The sequence below is a fragment of the Myxine glutinosa genome, chromosome 7 (assembly GCF_964187855.1).
Source record: "Myxine glutinosa chromosome 7, kmMyxGlut1.1, whole genome shotgun sequence".
In the NCBI taxonomy this organism is placed as follows: domain Eukaryota; kingdom Metazoa; phylum Chordata; class Myxini; order Myxiniformes; family Myxinidae; genus Myxine; species Myxine glutinosa.
In genome coordinates this window covers 39,206,769-39,223,624 of record NC_136267.1, presented here as the reverse complement: position 1 = coordinate 39,223,624, position 16,856 = coordinate 39,206,769, and the positions used below count along the sequence as shown (strand labels likewise).

General features: G+C 44.9%; 1 protein-coding gene across 2 annotated transcripts in view; it reads left to right on the top strand.

Moving 5' to 3' along the window:
- Window positions 1-15,911, top strand: part of LOC137431139 (factor VII-activating protease-like) — a 151,543-nt gene extending 135,632 nt beyond the window's left edge. For both annotated transcript variants that reach the window (XM_068122118.2, XM_078781531.1), the window contains 2 exons: window positions 14,145-14,287; window positions 14,540-15,911. In XM_068122118.2, the coding sequence (XP_067978219.2) occupies window positions 14,145-14,287; window positions 14,540-14,704 (308 nt within the window). In that variant the 3' untranslated portion in view covers window positions 14,705-15,911. The remainder of the gene's footprint in view (window positions 1-14,144; window positions 14,288-14,539) is intronic.
- Window positions 15,912-16,856: the final 945 nt, after the last annotated feature.

Below are 16,856 nucleotides of genomic sequence, written 5' to 3'. Positions count from 1 at the left end.
AGTATTGACTCAGGTGGTTGAATACTTATGTAAATTAGATATTTCTGCATTTCATTTTTAATTATTTTGTAAAAGTTTAAAAAAAAATTACACCTTGACATTATGGGGTTTTACAGTGCATTCAGAAAATATTCAGACCCCTTCACTTTTTTCACATTTTGTTATGTTGCAGCCTCATGCTGAAATCGTTTAAATTCATTTTTTCCCTCATCAATCTACACTCAATACCCCATAATGACGAAGAGAAAACAGGATTTTAGAAAGTTTTGCAAATTTATTAAAAAGAAAAAACTGAAATATCACATTGACATAAGTATTCAGACCCTTTGCTATGACACTTGAAATTTAGCTCAAGTGCCTCCCATTTCTCTTGATCATCTTTGAGATGTTTCTACACCTTGATTGGAGTCCACCTGTGTTAAATTCAATTGATTGGACATTATTTGGAAAGGCACACGCCTGTCTATGTAAGGTCTCAGCTGACAATGCATATCAGAACAAAAACCAAGCCATGAGGTCGAAGGAACTGCCTGCAGAGCTCAGAGACAGGATTGTGTCGAGGCACAGATCTGGGGAAGCCTACAAAAAAGGTTCTGCTGCATTGAAGGTTCCCAAGAGCACAGTGGCCTCCATAATTCTTAAATGGAAGAAGTTTGGAACAACCAGGACTCTTCCTAGAGCTGGCCGCCTGGCCAAACTGAGCAATCGGGGGAGAAGGGCCTTGGTAAGAGAGGTGACCAAGAACCCGATAGTCACTCTGGCTGAGCTCCAGAGATCCAGTGTGGAGATGGGAGAAACTTCCAGAAGGACAACCATCACTGCAACACTCCACCGATCTGGGCTTTATGGCAGAGTGGGCAGACGGAAGCCTCTCCTCAGTGAAAGACACATGAAAGCCCGCTTGGAGTTTGCAAAAAAGCACCTAAAGGACTCTCAGACTGTGAGAAACAAGATTCTGTGGTCTGATGAAACCAACATTGAACTGTTTGGCTTCTATCTACAAGAGGAAATGAAAGGGGCGAGAATATACAAGAAATGGAAGGAGCAGAAGGACACAGAGCAATTCCTTAAACAAACTTAACTTATACCCAGACAACACAAAGGACAGACCACGGACTTACACGACAAAGGCAAATTGCAGGCAGGAATGGCTCAGGGAGCGAATGGTCCAGGCCGATGGTAAGGATGCGTCAGGGGGAGAAGGATCCAGGCAGCGGTAAGCATTGAAGTTCACGCTCCGTGCTCGGAGCGAACAGCAGCCGGCAGCTCTGCGTCTTCACAACCGGCGACAATAGGGCCCCAGAGGGTCTCGGTTTATTGCCGCAATATCAGCACCCCCTCACGTTTTTCTCTCTTCTCCGGTTCAGCTGGATCACGCATCTCTCTTGAATAGGCTTGCGTGTGCGCTTATATTGCGCCTGGTGTGATCAAGCCGCCTGCCTTTTGGAAACGCCCACCGGTGAGCTCGCCTCGGCCTTGGTTGGTCGCGAGGGCTCACCGGTCCCGCCCCTTGATGAGGCGCTGGCAGAGCCACGCCTTGTTCCTGGCGCTTGGCTGACTCCTCCCCCCTTCTTCTCCAAGAGGACCGCGTGCGTAATGGAGGCGAATGCTGCTGGCAATGTAGGCGAACGCTGCTGGCAATGTAGTTTTGGGGCTATTGAAAAGGGGATCTATCTTATTTGATTTGGTGCAACGTAAGATCGACTAGTGGGAACATAGCCTTAACTGAAACACAGAATAACGATATAACTATAGAGAGGTCCTACGATTTGCTACGTGCTTGTACATGGACTAGCTAAGGTGCGATTATTTCAATTAACAGCCAATTAAGGGGAAATGTCACAGGGGTTATTTATAAGGAAATTTAATACTAAATTTCATGTGAAGGTTCTAAAAACTGCAACAATATATATATATATATATATATATAGTCATCCCTCGTTTATCGCGGGGGTTACGTTCCAGAACCCCCCGTGATAGGTGAAAATCCGCGAAGTAGAAACCATATATTAATTTTATTATTTTTATATATTTTAAGCCTTTAAAAACCCTCCCCATACTCTTATAAACCTTTCCCACGCTCTTATAAACCCTTTCTACACTCTTAAACACACTTTTGAGACCCATCCTTACGTATTAGAAAAATATTTGTACGTGTATATATAGCTGTAAAGTATATTTGAAAATACTGTAATAGATACTGGGTAAGTATATCAATAATAGTTTTTACTGTACTGCACAGCAAAGAAGAGCATTACAGCTCTTCTGAAGGCGCCACTTCAGCAGGCGCCTCGTCAGGTGGTGCAGTATCTTCGTCGTCGTCCGGAACTTCTTTTCGTGCTGAAGACGTAGGCGTGTCTTCTTTCTTTTTTCGGGTGAGGAACATAGTGATGGGCAGTTGCTGGCGCTGCCTTTTCTTCTGGGCGAGGAGGTTTTTATAGACTTCAATGCCTCCGTCGATTACATTTCTGAACTTCAACGAACGAATCATCTGGGGGTCCCATTCTTCAGCCCTTTCCTTAAGTTATTTTGCCATTCTCACTAGGGTTGTGAGGCGTTCCAGTGATAGGCCTTCTTCGTCTTCATCCCCTGGACCCTCTTCTTCCTCTTCTTCTTCCTCACTTGCTGACTTCGTCATCTCCGCCAGGTCTTCGTCCGTTAACAGATCTGAGTGGGTCTCGAGCAGTTCCTCAACGTTATCGGGAGTCATATCGTTGAAGCCATCTCCTAGTAATTTTGCCAGCTTCACTGCCTTATCTACTGCAGAGTGGTGGACTTCGTCAGGAGAGAAACCCTTGTACACGTAATCGTGGACTACTTCTGGCCACAATTTTTTCCAGCAGGCATTCAAAGTTTCTGTCTTCATCTCCTTTATGGCCATCTGAATATTTTGCAGACACGTTGCAATGGTGTACTCACGCCAGTACGCCTTCAGCGAGAAGTTTTCGTCCGACTCCATAGCCTCGACCAGGTGCTGCAGGGTGTTTCGCGTATAAAGTGCCTTAAATGCGCGAATGACGCCTTGATCCATGGGCTGTATCAGCGATGTGGTGTTTATAATATAAAAAAATAACCACCTTTAGAGGCAATTTTTCCCCGCAAAGCAGGGGTTGGCCTTTTTCGGGCACCGTGGTTGTTGTTGTTTTTGTTGGTCCCCTTTTTGAAACAATGTTTTACGGCCGGATGCCCTTCCTGCCGCCAACCCTGTTAGTCGCCTCTTGCGACACATAGGGAATTACCAGTGAACTGGTACTCAATTAGCCGACCTCGGAAGGATGACAGGCTGAGTCAACCCCCCTGACGTTACTTCAGCAATCGACCGGGATTCGAACCCAGGATTCTAGGATCCTAAGCCGGCACCCTAGCCGCTAGCCCAACACCAGGGTTTAAACTGCAGAGTGCCTGGTAAACAACACCAGGGTGTTTGGCGGTAAGAACTCTATTTGTACGCCATCATACGACAGGTCGAGCGCGTGACCTCCTGCATTATCCATGAGCAACAGCACTTTGAACTCGGGTCCTTTTTCTGCGAGATAAAGCTTGACCTCGGGAATGAAGCACTGGTGGAACCAATCCGATGTGAGGAGTTTCGTAATCCAGGACTTCTGGTTGTGCATCCAATACACTGGCAGCAGGTTCTTATTTTTGTTTTTGAGGACCCTTGGGTTTTTGGACTTATAAATAAGACCAGGCTTTATCATAAAGCCCGCAGCATTCCCACACATTACTAAAGTCACCCGATCTTTGTGGGCCTTAAATCCAGGGGCTCTGGCTTCCTCGATCATGATGAAAGTGCGAGACGGCATCCGTTTCCAAAATAAGGCTGTCTCATCCATATTAAAAACTTGTTCAGGCTTATAACCCCCTTCCTCGATGATCGTCCTGAACGTCTCGTTCACGTACCCCTCGGCGGCGGCTTTATCAGCAGAAGCAGCTTCTCCATGCAGGACCACGCTCTTTAGCTTAAATCGTTTTTGAAATTTTTCAAACCAGCCCTTGCTGGCATCGAATTTGGTTGGTTTGGTGGGAGATGCGGTCGATGGTTCGGATTCGGGGTCGTCGTCGCCAGCGCCTTCAGCAAACTTGGCGTAAAGCTGCCTGGCCTTCTCACGGATAACGTTGGTATCCAGTGGGATATTCTTCTTCCTGCAGTCATTGATCCAAAGGGCCAATGCAGACTCCATCCTTACAATGGCCTTATTGCGTGAAGTTTCCACCCTTTTCGCTGTCTGGTTAAAGGACACTGCTGCCGTCGCCCTTATATTCTTTTCATCCTTCTTAATGTACCGGACCGTAGATTCATTGAGCCCGTAATGGCGGCCTACAGCCGCAAAGCTTCTCCCTTCCTTTAACATGTCGAGGAGTTTCACCTTCTCTACGATATTAAGCATCTTCCTCTGGCGCTTAGGTTCAGTGCCAGAACCCTTAGAAGACGCAGAACGTTTACCCGTCATCGTATGGCTTGAAACAACTTCACAATTTTACACAAAATGCACAAAAACACAACACCGCAGGATACTGAACAGCGTGCTCTGATTGGTCGCATCTCATCCATCTGCCAATAGTGTGCCACGTACGAAATCATCTGGGCAAACGAGCGCAAGCAACCCAAGCTTGGTTTTCCACACGCGTGATTCTTTGTCTACTCATTTATAATGCGTATTTTATTTCGATTTACTGTAATATTCTTTTAATATAGGTTTTAATTAATGTGTTATATTTTTATTTTTATTATTATTAATTTTTTAGGCTAGAAAATGCTTATTTTACCGCAAAAATAATTAAAATCGAAAAAAATAAAAATACCTATAGGCCGCAGAATCCCGCGATGTAATGAAAAATCCGATATATAATTTTACATATACTAGCGAGAAAAACCCGCGATGTACCGAAGCCGCGAAAAGTGAAGCGCGATATAGCGAGGGATGACTGTGTATATATATATATATATATATATATATATATATATATATATATATATATATATATATATATATATATATATATATATATATATATATATATATATATATAAAAATATACGTATACTGTATATATAAAGCAGTAAAGTATGTTTGTTTGTTTGTCCTCTTATAACTCGAGAACTACTCATCGCAGAGAAAAACCAAAGGCATATTCGGAATCATTATGTCTCAGAGCAACTACAGCACACCTTAAATTTTAAAAAAATTCGGGTTTTAAAATTAGCGTATTAGCGCAGAAGCACTAGCAGAAGATAGTCCTTGAGCCAACCGGCCATATTTTGAAGTGAATGCTCCGGCGGGGGGAGTAATTCTCATTATGATTTTCCATTAGACCAATGTCTCAAGTGTCAGAAAAGGTGTGATGGACATCTGAGAACGGTAGCTTAGTGCCCGGATGGACGCCATCTTTGAAACCACCCAGCTCGAAAATGCCCATTTGGTGGGGTACATTGTTGCACGTGTATCTGGACTTCTATACTAGCTATCGATGTGTGGTTGACGACTAAATATACGTCCGATGTGTACCGTCTAAATAAAAAATAATATGAAGCATTTTGTTTTAGATTAATTATTATAAAAATCAATTATCGAAAAAAAATCATATATTTTTCAATATTTTATTATTAGACTTGTACTTTTTTTAGTGAAACAACACTGGTATGATTTTCCAAATTACGCATTGTGCTACACCGTTTATCTGTCTATAAAAATAACTCAAAAACTAAAACATATCATCCACCACGAGTTTACACAAAAAATATATGAAAAGGCATGCACTTTCCACAAACCGAAACTATGTCAGTTGGAATTTCCCGCCGATAATTATCAACCCACAGAACCCAGTGCCGAAAGTGACGTCAGTCTATTCTATATCTATATTCTATATTCTATATCTCAGTCTGAGATTTGTTGCGGTGACCTGATTAATTTCTGAGGGGCGGGGGGGGGGGGGGTGGGTGGCTTAAGAACTAAAAGTGAACATGTTAGATGGCGCCACATACAACTCTATTATAGAGTTGTATTGTGGCGCCATCTAACATGTTCACTGACTTGGATGAGTATGTCTATGTAAGCTGGCGAGCTTTTCGGATATCGGAGTAATCTAACGTCAGTCTTTTTGTTCTTTCAGCTGAGATGGCCGGTGTCGAGGCGAAACGGGCGAAGATTGAACCTGAGTCCGGAACGTGCATCCTGTGCAGCAAGAAGTCGCCACTCTCTGAACTAAGCAAGGCAGCGGGCAACAGTTCTTGGAAGACATTGTGTGACGCAGCCGCAGTTAGAAACTTTTATCCAATTCTAAAGCTAGTCCAAGAAGGCGCAGTTGAACTTCCTAATATTCCAATATTATACCATAGGGCTTGTAGATCAGACTTCACTCACAAAAACCACCTAGCTACTTTGACCAATGCAGCTAGAAGTTCTTCAGTTGATACTGGCGATGCGGTGCGACGGCGATCATCACGGGAAGAGACAGGATCAACTTCAACGGTCTACGATGATAAATGCATTTTTTGCCAGCGTGCTTCAAAATTCATAAAAGGCAGTCGTACCCGTGAAACAGTTGTCTTGGCTGTTGAACTTCGAGCAGATAAGACAATAAGAGATGCTGCGACAGCTCGCAATGATGAGAGAGTTTTGGCATTGACTACACGAGATATGGTTGCAGCTGAGGCTCACTACCACTTCTCCTGCTATAGAAACTACACACGGCCCCAAAAACCTCATTGTAGAAACTGACATTGAAGATAATATCGAGAAAAAAGAAATGATACGATGTATATTCAATTTCATTCGCACTGACTTGTTCTTGAACCCGAGGATTGTTCCAATAGTTGATGTTGCAACAGATATCCTGTCTTCAGATACATTTTCAGTTGATGTTCGTGACTCCATCAAGAAGAATCTGCAGCGCACATTACAAAGAGAGTTTGGAGAATCGCTCATCTTCTTCAATGTGAAACACCGTGTATACTTGATGCCCGATAATCTGACAAAGCGAGAGATTGCTGCAGAGTGCGTAACCTGAAAGCAGAAGTGAAAGCATTTGAACGAACGGACGGTGAAAGTAACATTGTGCGTGCAGCTACTTCACTGCGACACCAGATCAAAGATGCTCATTACAATGAACGTTGGCCGCCTCAGCCAGCAGAACTCACTTCAGATTACGTGAAGATACCAGATTCTCTTCGTGTATTTCTGCATACTTTGATTTGCGGGAGTGGGGGTAGCTCTGCGCGTGCCGACACACTGGTATGGTCGATGGCTCAAGATATCATCAATGCTGTACACCGGGGGTACCATCAGAACATCGAAGCATGTCCTACTTCCGTGGGTCATGAAACGCTCACCGGTAATACAGAGGTCATCAGAATATTGAATCGACTCGGGCACGGATGTTCGTACACAGTTCTGGAAGAAATCGAGACAGCGCTATGCATAGACAAATTAGCAAGTGTGGAGAAAGATACAGTACCACTTCCGTCACATGTGCACCCTTCGGTCCCGACTGTATTAGCATTCGATAACATCGACAGGCTGGAGGAATCGCTGAGTGGTGGCGGAACATCGCATCGCGTCAACGGTATCATCGTCCAACCGAAGTCGCAGTCGTGTTTGCCGCCCCAACCTCCATCGGCAGTATCCAAAGCAGATAAGAAGCGATCTATCCCGTCATCCAGCGATTTAGTTCCAATATACAGCGGTGGGAAACGAGAGGGCCCACCTGCAATCAAGCCTGCAGATCTTTCTGACACTCTTGCAGGCGCAACATCCCTTGCGCAGCGCCGAAATCACGTATGGATTATGACTCGCATGCTGGAACCATGCGACCAGACAATCAGTTCGTGGACTGGTTTCAACATCATGACTAGAGATCGTGTTCAGGTGACGGAAGATGTAGTTGGCTACCTGCCGACTATAAACGCGCCTGCCACAGATATGGCAACAGTGCAAGAAATCCTCAGAGAAGCTCTGAACATCATGTCATCACTTCAGCTTGAGCGTGAAAGGGTCAATGAAAAAAACGAACAAAGCTGCACTTGCGAAACACATGGAAGGTCTTGTGGAACCAGCCGAGAATGTTGACAAGCGAAGTGCAACAATAATTGATGCGATGGCTCTCATACAAAAGATGCATGGCGAGAACGACACGTTCGAAGAACTATCTGACCGCATCCTTGCTGCAGCGCTTCACGCTGGTCAAGGCAGTGAGCGCATCAATGTTGTCTTTGACACATACACAGAAGAATCCATCAAAGCAGCTGAGCGTGTGAACCGCGGTTCAAATGAAGGCATCAGTTTCAGCGAGATCAGACCCGCACACAAAATCATGAACTGGCGGCGTCTCCTTGCTTGCAGCCAGACAAAGGAGAAACTGGTTGTGTTTCTGGCGGAGTCGTGGAAACATGAAACAAATCGCGAAAAGCTAGGCAACAGAACACTGTATGTCACCTGTGGTGAAAAATGTCTGGTACTGACCCGCGATAGGTGGAAGTTGGTGCAAGCACTCGAATGTAGCCACGAGGAAGCAGACACGCGTATGTTTCTCCACGCAAAGCACGCCGCTACCCACTACAAGACGATCATCTTAGTGGCAGATGACACCGACGTTCTGATCATCAGTCTTCATCTCAGCAGAACCATCGATAGTCAGCTCTTCATCAGACGAGGAACAAAGGTTCGAGTCAGAATGATCGACGTTGGAAAGTTGGCTGCGGTATTGGGGTCTGGAGTTTGCAGTGCATTGCCAGGGCTTCATGCATGGAGCGGGTGTGACACTGTGAGTGCTCTGGCTAGCCAAGGAAAGATAAAGGCTTTGAAGCTTGTGCAAGCGAATGAGCTGTATCTTCAAGCATTCACAGATCTGGGATCTTCGTGGAATGTACCAACAGACGTCTTCAATAGCATTCAGGCCTTCACGTGTCAGCTGTACGCCAAGAACACGAAGATCGTCGGTGTTAATTCGCTCCGTTATCACATGTTCTGTGCAAAGAAGGGCCAGATCGAATCTGGACAATTGCCGCCTTGTGAAGACTCCTTGATGCAGCATACGCTTAGGGCCAACTATCAGGCGGCTATCTGGCGACGCAGCCTTGAAAACCTACCAGACGTCCCAACACCATCAGCAGGACATGGTTGGGAACTCGATGATGGCGGTTCGCTCACAATCCGATGGATGGCGGGTCTACCAGCTCCAGATGTCGTCTTGAATCTCATCTCATGCACATGCAGAAGGACGTGTCGACCGTCAGATTGCTCCTGCATACTGAATGGGTTGAAGTGCACTGTTGTGTGTAAGCTGCAGGGATGCTCCAACATGGTGCAGGATGATGCTATTGTGGCTCAGGATGCCAATGACTCTGATGGCGACTCTGATGATTAACTTTGTGTGCACTGTATATTGTATAGCATATGTTGTTCTCTATTATAATGCAGGCCAAATTGCCTGAAAATCTTTATAGACAGATAAACGGTTTAGCAAAATGTATAATTTGGAAGATCATACCGGTGTTATTTGACTAAAACATGACATGTTCAATGATACCTCCGCTTGCTTATTAGGAATATACATCGTATGGTGTTAAAATCAGCTCCATACGTCTTTCCAAACTCTAGTAATGAATAATTAATATAATTGGCGGCCATTTTGAAATCCAAGATGGCCACCAAAGTGCAGATTTCCTATGTAACAATTTCCGCCTGCTTATTAGATATCGTATGGTGTTAAAATCCTCTCCGTACGACATTCCTAACTTGCGTTATCGTCAGAATAGATAATGCCAGCGGCGGCCTAAGTCATTTTATGCCTCTTTACATTTATTTGTTGTAAACTCGTGGTGGATGATATGTTTTAGTTTTTGAGTTATTTTTATAGACAGATAAACGGTGTAGCACAATGCGTAATTTGGAAAATCATACCAGTGTTGTTTCACTAAAAAAAGTACAAGTCTAATAATAAAATATTGAAAAATATATGATTTTTTTTCGATAATTGATTTTTATAATAATTAATCTAAAACAAAATGCTTCATATTATTTTTTATTTAGACGGTACACATCGGACGTATATTTAGTCGTCAACCGCACATCGATAGCTAGTATAGAAGTCCAGATACACGTGCAACAATGTACCCCACCAAATGGGCATTTTCGAGCTGGGTGGTTTCAAAGATGGCGTCCATCCGGGCACTAAGCTACCGTTCTCAGATGTCCATCACACCTTTTCTGACACTTGAGACATTGGTCTAATGGAAAATCATAATGAGAATTACTCCCCCCGCCGGAGCATTACTTTTGGTCTGGCTCAAGGACTAAGAGGGAGGGAATCGAAGGGAGGGAGCGCAGTGCTCCCTCTAGCGCTTCGCAGCGCCAGCGCTTCTGTTAGCGTAATGGCGGAACGCGCTTTGATGGGTGGGGCGTATGGCGTTCATGAAATGGTCGAATGCGGAAGTGCTTGAAGCCGTTGCGAGCGACTCGCACGATCTCTTGTCATGGTCCACAAGATTATCACAGAGACGTGCAGCTTCCAGCATTACGAGATATGATCGAGACCTAACCTTTGAGACCAGTCCCAGCCTTCTAGGCCCCGTGGTTGGTTCAGACGACCCCGACAAAGGACGTGTTGCATTTTATCGCGAGCCGATTCGAGCGCCGACGTGCCGGCGAACAAAACCAGTCATATCTTTTTAACGCGTGGTTCGATTTTTACAAAATAAACTTTTTCTTGAAGGGCTGAACCGTGCGCTCACAACGATACCGAGTTTGACCCTGGGAGAGCCGTTTTGCGCCTGCAAAGGCGCCTTGTTTTCCGTGATGACCATGTCGTGCTGCATAGATTACCATAAATTATAATATATTACCGGCGGCGCGTTCCGTGACGTCACGGCTCACTTAATTGCAATTATCTCTGGGATTCCTTGGCCGAATCGTACCAACTTCTATATATATAAAGCAGTAAAGTATGTTTGTTTGTTTGTCCTCTTATAACTCGAGAACTACTCATCGCAGAGAAGAACCAAAGGCATATTCGGAATCAGTACGTCTCAGAGCTACTACAGCACACCTTAAATTTTTTTAAACTTCGGGTTTTAAAATTAGCGTATTAGCGCAGAAACGCTAGCAGAAGAGGGAGGGAATCGAAGGGAGGGAGCGCAGCGCTCCCTCTAGCGCTTATGTTAGCGTAATTAGCGTATTTCGGAACGTTAATTTTTCAACTTCATTATTCGGAATCAGTACGTCCCAGAGAAACTTCGTAATGTTAATTTTTCAACTTCATCCGATTGACATGGGACCAACGGCATGTAACAGAGAGTGAAACATACATGCTACATTTATTTGACGACAATGAGTTCTGACTTCCGGGTTCGTGCCGCCAACCCTGTGAGGCGCCTCTTGCAGCACACAGGGAATTCCCAGTGAACTGGTACTCAATTTGCCGACCTCGGTAGGATGACAGGCTGAGTCAACCCCCCTGGTGTTAAGGGGGAGGAGGAGGGGAGGGGAATGGGGGGGAGGGGGGAGGGGGGAAGGGGAAAGGGGGGGGAGGGGGGGAGGGGGAAGGGGGGAGGGGGAAGGGGGGGGAGGGGGAGGTGAAGGGGGGAGGGGAAGGGGAAGGGGGAGGGGCCCTTCTTCCCCCGGGCACCCCCACACCCTCCCCTCCCCCCCCCCCTCCCCCCTGTTCCCCTCCCCTCCTCTTCTCCCTCCCCTCCTCCTCCCCCGCCCGGCAATGCCGGGTACCTCTGCTAGTGTGTATATATATATATATATATATATATATATATATATATATATATATATATATATATATATATATATATATATATGTTCACACAATACAAGCCTCACATCGCAATAGAGGAAAGGTCTTGTTTTAACTGAGGATAATGACTGTACGTGATTTACTGTGTTTTCATGATTTACACCAATCATAATACAAACATTTCTTTTACACAAATGTATTTGTAATATTGGTGATACTACATTTTTATAAACAGTTGAAGTTGAATTTTTTTTTACACACATACACACAGGAGAGGTATATACCTAACCGAGTGTGTACTTAGCTGTGTGTGTGTACTGTCTGTGTATATATTGTTGCATTCCCGGGGTGAATACCCCTGGGGACGGATTAGCCGATCGAGCTTAAACTCCGAGGCGTTCAATCCAATGGCAGTGTGAATACGCGCGGGGGATGAGGGCAGTGAGGGGGTAGCGAAGCTCTTACCTTCACGGACCCCACTGGACGTCTTCAACCCTGCGATAATTAATTCAACCGACACGGAATTATAATGTAAAAATACCGGCTTTATCTATCTATAATTCCAGTAATCTCTGTCTGTACGTTTGTACGTTTGTCTGTGACCGCTGTTTCTCGACAACCACGGGTCCGATATACTTTTAACTTGCCAGGTATATTGCTGGGGACCCGAGGATGTGCCTTTTCAAGGTTTCATATTAATCGGACAATTACTTACCGAGCTATGTCCAAAAAACGATTCAACCAATCAGAGAGCAGCGAACGATCGCGTGTGCCGAACGTGGCGGGCACACTCTGCCTCGGATGGCACATTTGAGAGCGTATTCATTTATTTCACGTTTGCAAACTATGTTGGCGTTAAACTATGTTTTACAACTAATAAAAACGAATTTGCGATTCATTCGCTTTCCTGCGCGTTTGTGCACGCGATGGCGATTTCTTTACCAAACTCCGGAAGCCGTTCGCTTTGGACCAAACCATTGCATGTAAATAGAGGGGGGGGGATTGTCACCACTCGCAAGCCGTTCGCTTTGGACCAAACCATTTCATGTAAATAGAGGGGGGGGATATAATTTTAGATATAGATATAGTACGGGCATGCCCTAGTTGAAAGAAATGCTGTTAACAAAAGAATGCATGGTAAACTAAAATACCTAATCAAGGTACCCTCCAGACGGACTCGTATACAACACAAGGGGAAAAATAAATGGAAAATAAATGTGTGTGTGTGTGTGTGTGTGTGTGTGTGTGTGTACTTAGCTCTGGTCCCCTTGATCGTCCCGGATCATCACAGGCCATCGCATCCCTGCACGGGAAAGCACATTGGTTGGCGCGAAGTCCGTGCGCGGGAACAGGCCTTAGCGCGCAGTTCGCTCCTCCAGCCACTGAGCGCAAAGCGAGCACCCCGCGCCCGTCCTCGTCGTCTGCTCCACACAGCACCGTGGTCTCTCAGCGCAACCAATCGCCGGACCAAGAAAAGGAAATGAAATGTGTGGCTGCACGACACCAATGTCCCAACGCAAGACCAGGAAAATGTCACTGTTCGCAATGAAATCCCGAAGCAGAGAGAGAGTATAACTGTGACTGTTCCCTTTCAATGTCCCTGGCGCAAGAGGACAAAATGTCAGGACTCCAGTCTTTTGCTCCGAAGGCTCTTACGTCATCCGACGATGTCCATGCGTGCTCCTATATCTCATCGCTCTAAAATACCGGACCAATCATCACCCCTCGGGGCTAGGCCTCGCACGCCTGCCTGCTTGATGTTGCGATGTAGCAGGTGGCGGCGCCAGCGTTATTGTTCAATGTCCTGTTCCAGTCATTTTATTTAATGTTTATTTTAGGTCTAGCGTGCATGGCTGGTGTGGTGTGTCATAAGGAACAAGGGGAAAAGTACAGAGGAAATTACATACAGGGGATTTACCATTAATCCCTAACTAATTAACATAACTCCACCTCTCGTCATGGGGACAAAGATACACTCTTACACAACCTCCGGTCTAAACGTATCCCTACTTATGGTACTTGGGGGTTCTTCTTCATCATCATCGTGACATTTGGAGCACACGATACTATACAATTCTACCTGGACTAAGGTATTGCATTGCCTACCCCCCATAAACGTGTGTGTGTGTGTGTGTGTGTGTGTGTGTGTGTGTGTGTGTGTGTGTGTGTGTGTGTGTGTGTGTGTGTGTGTGTGTGGTGTGTAGATGCGCAATTTACAAAATTCTACATGGAATTATACTAGCTCATAGGGTCACATGACAATTTTCAAAAAGGTGTTTTCAGTGACGCAGGTTGTTACCTCTCGGCTATGCAATAATGCCTCCCTGTTGACCTGTTATGCACAATGCCCAACTAAGGAGGATTCCTGGTTGTGCGTGTTGTACGTGTGTGCGTGTGAACAGCAAGTATTCAAGTGCTGCAAGAAGTGCAGGTGAAAGTGATTGGACGCGAGCGCTGCAATGAACCACGTGCATACGACGGTAAAATCACAAGTAGCATGCTGTGCGCCGGAAACTTTGAGAAAGGTGGTGTTGATTCTTGTCAGGTGAGGTTCACCGAGCTTCACTCACGCATTTATAACTTCCATCCTTTCCTCACATATTTCCTACACTCATTGATGCATCTTGAGGGAGGTGGAGGGTCATTTAAATTCCTTTCTTGCTGAGGTTGAGGGTCCTCCTTTGGGAGACGTTGTCATTCTGTCATTTTCCAGAACATTCCTTAATGACATCACAGCAGACTCTACAGAATGTTTTAAACATTACTCCCGTTTACCCGTTCACTGTCTGTCCCACAGGGAGATTCAGGAGGTCCCCTCACCACAAAGTCCGACACCAACATTCACACTGTACACGGTGTGGTGAGCTTTGGTGAAGGTTGTGGGGAGAGTTACAAGCCAGGCGTCTACGCACGAGTTTCTCACTACATTCCTTGGATTAAGGCATATATATTTAAGGAATGATTTGTACGTGAACCTTCCCGTAATCCAAGCAGGCTTCACACGCAGAGCAGAGGTTACGCGCAATAACCCACACCTGAAACCAACTCCATCTTTCTCCCCAAGTCCACGTGTTCACCTCCTTTTGTCCATCTCTCACTATTCAGACGATTGTCTCAATCCTGCACCTCACTTCTCCATGCGACGCTTCCATATTTTCTCCAAATCTATCTTCACTCTTCTATCCATCCAATTGTTGCTCATCTCATATTACAGTATTAAATAAAAGAATGAGCCTCTTTGTACATTGATCATAAACAAACGCTGGTCACGTGTGTGATAGGCCTTTTATTATTGTTTAGATCATTAATTGACCATATTCATACTTCATGTAGCCTGGTGTTGGCTTAGCGGTTAGGGTGCCGGCTTGGGATCCTAGGATCGAATTCCGGTCGATCGCTGAATTAACGTCAGGAGGGTTGACTCAGCCTGTCATCCTTCCGAGGTCGGCAAATTGAGTACCAATTCAATGGTAATTCCCTGCGTGTCGCAAGAGGCGACCAACAGGGTTGGCGGCAGGAAGGGCATCCGGCCATAAAACATTGCTCCAAAAAGGGGACCACGGTGCCCGAAAAAGGCCAACCCCTGCTCTGTGGGGAAAAAATGGCCTCTAAATGTGGTTCTATTCATACTTCATGTGAGTAATCTTACTATAATTCACCAAATTTTCGTCTGTCCGTTCCCTAGGTACCGCAAAAACAGCTCAACCGATCGCAACAAAATTTTGGGTGGATAATCCTGGGACCCCCTGGAGTAAAATAGGCTATATTGTTTTTCCATTTTTTCAATGTTCCAGTTTTTCCAAACACGATGGAATATTATTTACCGAAATGAACAGTGATGTGGCTTTTATTGAAATTCTACAAAATGTTACTATAATTCACCAAATTTTCGTCTGTCTGTTCCCAGGTACCGCAAAAACGGCTGAACCGATTGCAACAAAATTTTGGGTGGGTAATCCTGGGACCCCCTGTAGTAAAATAGGCTATATTATTTTCCCTATTTTTCCAATTTTTCCAAACACGATGGATTAATATTTACCGATATGAACAGTGATGTGGCTTTTATTGAAATTCTACAAATACTGTTTAGATTTTGATGATTTGCGTGTGATATGATATAACGGATGTTTATATAAATCGTTTAAAATAAAAAAGCCTTCAATTTCTGATATTTTGCCTTTTCATTTGGGCCTCCCAAATGAAGACCCGCCAATAGGGCAGGTACCGTTGCTAGTAACTAATAATCCACTCATTATGCTATTGATATGCAGCTGTAAAAGGTATTTATCTTTGCTGGCCTTTCCTTTTTCTCTCCTTGGCTCCATCCAATAGCTTTCTGATTTGCTTCCAATATGAAATTTGCTGGACCGGTTCCGATATAAATTTTGGTAAATCCATATGGACACTGCACATGCTCTTCCTTTTGGATGGTGGTTCCTGGTTGTACCTTGTTGATCAATTTGCCAATAAGAATAATGAGCGAAACCAAACTCTTATCAGGCTGATGGGCCATCTGTTTATTACATATGCAAAAGATGGTGAAACGTTTGCCCCTCATAATTAAATGACCTCATAACTACCATCATCATTCAACTCCCCACTTCATTCCCACACTCACTCATTTAGTCTGCATCAACTAATGATGAGAAAAGCCGAAGCAGGACTGGGAAAATATTGGCCAAAATCTATTTTTATTTTTCCAAACATTGAATACATTTATCTCTACTTATAAAGGTATGTATGTGTGTGCATGCATGTTAAATGGAGAAACCGTTTGATATACATACACACATGTACACTGTTGTGGTCACCAGACTCGTCCAGGTTGCCGGGGTCCGAATCTCGACAAACCGCATCAAAGCGGTCGTGCCAGCCAACTGATTTTGGTGCTCTGCACAGGGTCTCAGGCCTGCTTGCCGCGTTACTGTGCTCAGATGGAACGCCGAGCCAGTCAAGCGACGTGCTGGTTGTACCATGCGCCCGATATCCCAAATTAGTGACCGGAGAGGTGGTCGTCCAGATGCAGGTATGTTTCGTACTTGGCACAAATCGCTACAAACCCAACATGTCCTTTAACGGATGTTGATAGCCATTGTGGCTTGCAATGAAACACA